This window comes from Trichoderma harzianum (assembly GCF_003025095.1).
Source record: "Trichoderma harzianum CBS 226.95 unplaced genomic scaffold M431scaffold_18, whole genome shotgun sequence".
In the NCBI taxonomy this organism is placed as follows: Eukaryota; Fungi; Ascomycota; class Sordariomycetes; order Hypocreales; family Hypocreaceae; genus Trichoderma; species Trichoderma harzianum.
Window position 1 is genome coordinate 437,117 of NW_020209266.1, and position 8,150 is coordinate 445,266.

Sequence of the window (8,150 nt, forward strand, 5' to 3'; positions counted from 1 at the left end):
CGGATAGCGGTAGAACTTAATTCCATAAGTCGCGACAAGGGTGCCGACAAGTACACCGTATATACAAAACAATACATGCACTATGTGGGTCTGTTGACAAATTAACACAGAGAGAGTAAAAGAGGAAACCGATCATGAACATCACTGTATACATTAGTTACTAGTCATGCTTTTCGCGGTTAAGCTTACTAACGCAGTGCATACATGTGACTACCTACCTAAGCCCGGCGATTTTCCCCGCTTCGTCTGGTAATCTTAAAACCTTCCACTTACACATTCGCAAAGACGCGTCAGTTGACTGCCTCAATTATTCCGACCGCGACCGAGCCGGCCGATCACGTACAATGCCGCTATTTGATACCCAAAGACCACCCTTCTGCTCTAACCAGCTGCACGCTTGGTCTGATAACGTCGAACCTCGGATGCGGAACCGCTATGGGGAGTATTACGAGCGATTCAATACTATACAAATCCCTATTCTCGGGGAGAGCGATTATTTTGATAATGCCATCGAGGTAGCAAAGCTCGCTTATGGCCAGGAAGCCGAGTTTAAGCGAATCTTTACAGAGAGGAACACAAAACGGCGGGAGAAGTTATTATCCCAAATAGCTCAGATTACAAGCCAAGTTATATACATAGATGAGAATTTTCCATGTAAAGATGCCCGAAATACAGTATCTGAAGTATGTCAAACTGGCTGCCTTCTGGATTTTCTACGGCTTTTGAAGGGTATTACCTATGGCTGGGAAGCGGACGTTGCAGAAGATGCGCAGCTGAATAGCGGAACATATCTCAATGACGAGATACAGAGCTCTACCGAAAAATCACAACCCATGGATGATGAGAGGATACATGGCGCTCTTGATGGGAAGGCCGATACCTATCACTACGAGATAGATTCTGATTCCAAAGGCGAGACGCAACTGATCGACGATTTTTTCTATTATAAGGCTCTTAGGGAAGAGCAGCCATCGACAAGTGCAACTTTTTATCTAGGCACCTACACGTTTACCCGATATACGACACCTACGTCCAATGGCACGACCCATAATCCCAATGTTTCGGCGAGCGATACATCCACCTCAGAGAATCAAAACAAAAAAATACCTACTGCGCAAGGGAAAAGGTTCGTTTTCCTATGTTATAGTTGCCTGCCAAGGAACGAGTCCAAACTAATGTCTGAAATAATCTAGAAAGAGAGGTCAATACGATGAAGATGTTATTGACGCATCTTTTCAACAGGCGATAGACGGAAGCGCGACTGTTGAGAAACCTCTACCGAATGATGGTTATTATTGTGTCTCCAAACGCCAAAAACTTAAGATTCCTTCTCCGCTTGAATCAACGTCTACCAATTTGCCTCCCCAGCTTGTTACGCACAAAGGCACATCTAGGAAACGATCTAGACATAAGAATCGCAATGATTACGATGATTATGATGACTACGATGATGACCAAGACCAGGGGCATAAACATAAACGTCGAAAACTGGAGACTCCTTCTATACGATACGTTAGAGACCCCGAAGCCGCTGTCACGAAGACCAGACTTGAACATAATACCTGCCGAAAAGGAAAGAAGTCGTCCTTTCAGATGTCACGCTCTTCAAGGCCGAACACCAGGTCCGCAAAGAGAGAAGAGCCCTTTTGTGAGTTGGATCACTCGGGCACAAAGCGCTCTGTATAAGCATCAACTTGGGCTTGTCACAGAGACAATCATTAGCTGTTGTGGCTGAAGGCATGGTCGTTATCCTGGCAGGGCTGGGTGCAGCGGCGCAGTCTGGAGAACTTTAAGGGCATGGTCGTTATCCCAACAGGGTTGGGTACAGCGGCGCAGTCTGGAGAACTCCGCAGCTGGAAGCTGTACAACTAAGGTCATGGTCGTCATCCTTACCAAGCGGCAGTCGTAGCCTTAAACCCCCCATCATCACATTCGGCACTTCTCTTGTAAAGATGATATTATAGGAGCAGACTAAATTTATATTAAACAAGCTTATCCTCCTCAACCATCAAAACATTCTCTTTAAATTATGGTAGATACTGATCTCTTCCCTAAGCTGTCAGCTCCCGAACACCAGTAATCATAGTAAAAATTTTCATCAAGCTCTTAGTTGCACTAAATACCTACTCTGCCTATAACGTAGTTTTTCCATTATCGTATGTAGAAAACACTAAATACCATCGACTTCCGTTCATAAAAATTCCTAGGATAAAACCAAGCTTTAATAGCGCACTAAGCGTTTCTGCCTTAAACGTTTTATCATCTTAGGCAGGACGCTGTATTCGAAGCTTCTGTTCAACACCTGATCGAAGAAAATTCCACTGCGCAGTATACCAGACGCCTATTTATAACTATGCCCTATCCTATTCCCTACCGCCGGGCTGTTTAATCTCGATACTTATAATAAAAGGGGTAAATTGGAGTCCGTAATAACCAGTGTGATTAACAGAATGGGTAGCCGTGGTGTCGATAAATGCATTTATAGCTGTGTCTAAGTCCGGATATTGGTTAAGTGTAGCGTAAATGCAGAGATTAATTATCCTAGCGAAAGACAAGCCCGGTGTATACGCCCGATGTGGTTGAGCTGTAGGATTATAAATTGAATGAATAAAAATACTTCCTGTATACTAGAAGTAAGAATAGTCTTACTAAGGTATAGTATTAAAATCGCTGCACTGTTCACCAAAGTCGTCCTTAAATATAAGTTGAAGCAGGGGCTAATAAACTATAGTATTCTAACTGGCCTCGTCAAGCTTGCCATTCTTACACTTAGTAGTTCTGGCCAAGATGATTTTAATTTGAACAATAGATAGGATACGGCCGGGTAGATGATCAGGCTTATTGGCAGACTTAAAAGAATACTACCATTGACTCTCAAAGTCATCCTGGGAGAGCCCTTGATCATCCCTGATAATATTTCTTAAGGCAGCTGGTAGAATATTCAGACCTCGTTCAATTTCTGCCATAGTAAGAAATAACGGCTTCGCGACTGCAGGTACTGAATCCTCGTTTAGTGATTTAGTTTCGACACCTGTGCCGCTCATTCGTAGTCTCATCATCTGTCCTTTTACCAATAATGATCTCGATAAGGAACTGGCTTCAGAACCCGAGATTAAAGCAGCAGAACTTAGGATGCTGCAAGCTCCTAGCCGGGGCGTTGCATCAGGATCAGGTAGTCCATCTTGGCTCTGCATTCGGCGTCTTTTCTGGGGCGTTGATGTTATGTTATTGTCGTCGCCCCCTGTATAACTAAGTGGAGGGCTGGCGAGACTATAATTTAATATAGTTTTGCGTTTTCTAGAAGCTGCCTGGCTGGGAAGACTGGGAGCTGGCTTGGGAAGAGACGTTGGATCAGATGCTGCCTCGAGATCGTTGATCTAATTGATAATTGAGTCCATCACCCATAGCGACTTGCGTAAATAAACTGAGGCAAAGAGCGGGAGGTATGTATGCCTTAAATAATCCGTGCGATAGTTGCAGGTAATGACGCGACGCTGCTGCTTTCGTCGTGGTGTTTGCGGAGAAGAGATTCTGGGCAGCGAATTGGCCTGCCGAATGCCCCGTAATCCTTCTTGCACCCTAAACGCGCGTTAGCGATGCATCTTAAACGCGAGGAGGATAAACGCGCCTGTGCGCGTGCTCTGAGGGATAAATTTCGGTTAAGATCTGAAAGCGGAGTTAGACTGCTAGCCTCAAAGAGCCAGAGATATAATGCAAAGGCGCTTTGTACCTGAATCCTACTACAGGTATAATCTAATTTACCATCAGCACTTCTAATCTCTAATATTTCTCGTAATTAACTAAATACTGTAAATGTACTATAAGCGAATTGCAGAGCATGTATACACTTGGATAGTCTTGGAAAATTAGAAGTGTCTTTATTATTATACATAGAATATTTCCATACTAAGTTCCCTCTTCAACAAGACCATAAGTTGATCTAACGCAGCGATCTCTTCTCTTGGTAGCATTCCTTTCTCTCCCTATCCCAAACTGACGTCCTAGTTGCCGTATTATACACCACGCGTGATTCCCACACTTTTTGGGTCCCCTTTGAGAACAATTAGGCAAAGTGCCCGGCGTATTAGATAACAAAGGTAACGAGGAGGACGACAGTACACATGCGACCAATTTGTAGATTCCGTCAAGGTACTTAAGACATTAGGGAAGTCACCCAGGGGGGAGGGGGGAGAGGGGGGCAAACACTAAGGAGGTAAACAGGGCGACTTCCTGGGAAGTCACCCCGGGGGGAGGGGGGGGGCGCAAATACTGACCCATGTATTTCAAGTCTGACGCAGCAAAGATTCTGGTGAGAGCTCAATTACTTATAGGCTATGTGTATAATCATACAGACTAGGGTAAGGTACTTCCTAAGAACGCTAAGCTCGTCGGCGGGTTGTCAGTACTCTTAATCTGCACCGTAGAGGTCCTGTATTCTTCTAACTAAGCTATACCTCAGTCCTAAGTCATAGACTTTGCTAGTGTATGATAAACGTATAGCCACATAAGTTATACTAAGCTCATCCAGCATAATTATATTAGGTCGCGAGAAATTGGAAAAGAATAAAGAAAGATGTTAGTTTAGATGGGAAGGGATGATATTTTATAGCCGAGATGTCTGCCTGTCTAACCTTAGGTACTCCTTCTCCTCCTACCTACTTCCCCCTCTCCCCCTATTTATCCAACCGCTGAATGACGTGTACATTTGGTCTCGACCCCAAGAATGCCTTATGGCAAAAATAGGAGGCGGCCTGATCTGCGACCAATGTAGGAATCAGCCTAGGGAAGCTGTAGATGAGACGACTCGAGTCTTACCAAACTCCATATATTATTAATAGAGAGAGTTAAGTTCTAGATTTCTTTTGGTAGATACCTACTCTAAGCCGTTAAAAGCTTCTGACAAGCTGACAATCTGAAGATGCAAAACTCTCTGTGTTCTGCTATGCTGATGATCTATGAAAGGGGGAAAAACAAGCTGCAAACAGCAGCAAACAGAAAGTGGGCTTGACCTGGGAGAGTGGTCACACAGATCCCCGTGACAACTCAACAGCTTCAACCTCAGCAGAATGTGAATTGGCATTTAGGTAAAGCTGTAACAAACCGGTCTATACTAAATAGTTTAGGGTAGCTTCTCAAGGTAATACACTGGTCGTAGTTTATATTGACAAAGCAGGTATAGTACTGTGGGCAATCTTATTACGTAGCTGGGAGGTTGAATGCAATGATCAATCTTGTTGCTATATTAACGAATGATTGTCTAAACTATGTAATAAATACAATTATCCTGTTCTTATATAGTGAATCGTTTCGTAGGGAATGGCATAGCGTGACGTTCCTGCATACACATGGAACGCTCGCTGGGTATCGCTCCTCTATTAGGACGACACAGCTCGGTATTCCTCTTACATTATAACAATGTAGCTTAATCGTTCCATTAATGATTGGCTGGGGCGGCCCGATAGTCAATCCGGTGCTTGCCTCAAAGTACATGAGAGGTTGGGTCGTGACAAAAGCTCGTGATTCTTTGTGAGAATAATATAAGAGCAGTGGGGTGGATGTAAGGGTAAGGGTGAATCTAATAGCTTAGTCAGTTATCCAATTAGATAATACCGATGTCGGGTAGCATACTGGCTTAGTTGGCTGAAAAAAGAAAACGGTGCCGTAGTTCCGTTTTTAATGATAGGCGGGGACTAAACGGTAAAATATTTTAGCGCGGGGTTGTTGGCTAACCACCAAAAACGGAATTTTGTAACTTCAGTTTTAGAGGCTTAGGATATCGAAAATAAAGGACATTCTACTCAAGGAAAGAGCTTGACGAGACCCCGAATTTTCCACTACCTATGGTCGTATGTGGAGGTTGAAGGACTCTATTCAACTTATATACTCGTACGGGTATCCCCTCTCCTGCAAACCCCTGTCCTAGGTCAACTCTGCCGTGTCTCAGCCGCTTCTATGTTCTGCTTCTATTGGTGTAGCTGTGCGAGATACCACTTTTTTTAAATTGCTTTGCAGGAGCTGCCTAGTATTAGCGCAAGCATGTAAGCAAGGCTGCATGGTGGCGTCTCTAGAGCCAACAACAAAAAAGCAGTACTGAAATTTTATAAAAGGGGCAAAGAAAACAAAAGAAAAAGGATGTTCTGAGGTACCTAGTTGTAGTAATAAATATCTCCTGCCGCCTTTGTGACCCTAATTATATAACTGGAGTCAGACAAGTTTTCTTTACCCTGTTTCGTCCAATACTGTTGTATGATGTCTCGTCCTACTCGCCGCAGCGACCCTACCAATATCCGCATAGCAACTCCATTGTTAAATAATATTACAAATAACGGGTTGGAGGGGGCCAAAGAAGCTTTCTGCTCCTTGACAATTTCTGAACGTAGTATACCGCAGCACTTGGATGAGCTATGGCAACAGCTGAGACGATTATATGAGGCTGAAAATACTCATAATGTCAAGCCGTTTCCATACTGGGCCCTCGAAAATCTTCCGCCCGACAAGATCACTGCTTTGATCAGGATGGCATACGTCGAAGACCTCGGGGCCATCAGTATGTATGCATCTAAAATGCCGCTAGATCTCAATACCGAAGCATGGAAATTTGTTCTGTTTTTCAACTATATCGGGCAGAGTAGTGCACGAACTTTAAGAAAAATTTCTATGCAACGTCCGACCATCACATTCGAGCAATTGTATCAAGAAGTTCGGCGCAATCGGCTCAATCGGCTCAGTGCCCCAAATGTTTCCAACAGGCGCCCAAAGAATCCTAGAGCTCAATTTCACACTTCGGATTATGAAGCCTGCTGTTCGTACACCTCATGCCGTTGTCAAATTTTCTCAAGCTTACATGAGTAGTGCAGGGAAGGAATGATGAAGGCGGTATTGATGAAGAGATTGAAGACGAGAGCGAGGGTGAGATCGAGACTGGAGATGAAGACAATGAGAACATTGGCCAAGACGAGAGTGAGATCGAGACCGAAGATGAAGACAACGAGAACATTGACCAAGAGCCTTATTTCCAACTCATCAATGAAAACATCAGTATGGGCCATCAAGAAGGCGACAGTATTGATGGTTACGATGTTGAGAATAGCCATGATCAGGGAGGTCATGTGACGGATCATCTTGATGGGATTAGCACACGAGATGAAGAGTACACGATTGTCAGAGATTATGCGGATGATACATCCGCATCTTCTCCTCAGCCAGACTTGCCCACACCAGAGACAAATTCTCCAATCGCTATCCCGGATGAATCAGAACCCAGGTCTCCAAGTATTGAGCCAAATACTGAGACAGATGGCCACACATTGATGAATCCTCCACAGGAGGAGGCACGAAGGCAAGATATGAATCAGAGGCCACCTTCATCCCCGGATTTATATTCTCTCGTTCGCACATTCGCCAGCGTAGGAAAGGATAACATCGACAAACGAAAGCAAAGAGTTCAGGACTCTGAAAAACGATTTGTATATGAGAAACAACAGCTTGACAACGAAGTAGAACGGGTTCGAAAGGCGGACTCGATTCTGGCCGGTCTTGCTGAGCTAGAAAAGGAAGATGCAGACAAAACAAAAAATATTAAAGAGATTAATGACAATCTTACCAATAGAAAAGCCGAATGGGATAATTCCCAACCTACTCCAACATCTATTGGAGACACATCTCTCGAAGAGTATATGTCTAGAGCAAAGTCATTCTTTTTGGGCGTGAAAGAAGGAAACACAAAGCGTCAGGCAGAGGAGAGTGGGCTTGTGGAAATTAAAAATAAGAGAGCAAAACTGAAGGCTGAGTTCAAAGAGCTCCAGGCTACTGCAGCAAACAGAGAGCCCTCTTTACCGATACGCTCTCTGGAATCATCTTAAGAAGCTTCACCTGGTTTGTTTTGTTTGTTTTATTATTAACGTCCACTAAGTAAGCTAGTTACATAAGTCCTCATCTGGGCACTAGGACGGTAGGAGCCGCCGAGTTCAGATCGGGCGTTCGCTACGTTTCAATGTGACAAAGGAAATGGGGAAGTATNAATCTGTTTTACGTGTCTGTTTCTGTAGGGGGGGGGCCGTATGGGCTTGTCTCCTCCACTAGTTTCTGGAAATCCTTGTACCCCCCGTCACCGAGGAGGTATTGGATATGGGTGGTTCCGAAGCGCGCTT

At 44.2% G+C, this 8,150-nt stretch overlaps 3 protein-coding genes across 3 annotated transcripts; 2 read left to right on the forward strand and 1 right to left on the reverse strand.

Annotated features, from left to right (window-relative positions):
- Positions 1-344: 344 nt before the first annotated feature.
- M431DRAFT_500289 (hypothetical protein) lies at positions 345-1,686 on the forward strand (the record flags this gene model as incomplete). Its single annotated transcript, XM_024917911.1, has 2 exons — positions 345-1,126; positions 1,194-1,686. 2 exons carry the CDS (start codon positions 345-347, stop codon positions 1,684-1,686), a joined length of 1,275 nt encoding a protein of 424 aa, XP_024769195.1.
- Positions 1,687-2,720: 1,034 nt separating this feature from the next.
- On the reverse strand, positions 2,721-3,491 carry M431DRAFT_534891 (hypothetical protein). The gene has a single exon (XM_024920937.1). It carries the CDS (start codon positions 3,192-3,194, stop codon positions 2,862-2,864), a length of 333 nt encoding a protein of 110 aa, XP_024769196.1. The 5' UTR covers positions 3,195-3,491; the 3' UTR covers positions 2,721-2,861.
- Positions 3,492-6,199: 2,708 nt separating this feature from the next.
- M431DRAFT_20650 (hypothetical protein) lies at positions 6,200-7,951 on the forward strand. Its single transcript, XM_024913397.1, has 2 exons — positions 6,200-6,802; positions 6,853-7,951. Exons 1-2 carry the CDS (start codon positions 6,247-6,249, stop codon positions 7,860-7,862), a joined length of 1,566 nt encoding a protein of 521 aa, XP_024769197.1. The 5' UTR covers positions 6,200-6,246; the 3' UTR covers positions 7,863-7,951.
- The last annotated feature ends 199 nt before the right edge of the window (positions 7,952-8,150 follow it).

Coding starts and splice junctions, on each gene's coding strand:
- M431DRAFT_534891 (XM_024920937.1), bottom strand. CDS start 3,194: ATGCAGAGCCAAGATGGACTACCTGATCCTGATGCAACGCCCCGGCTA.
- M431DRAFT_20650 (XM_024913397.1), top strand. CDS start 6,247: ATGATGTCTCGTCCTACTCGCCGCAGCGACCCTACCAATATCCGCATA. Junction 6,803..6,852: donor TTCGGATTATGAAGCCTGCT/GTTCGTACACCT, acceptor TTACATGAGTAG/TGCAGGGAAGGAATGATGAA.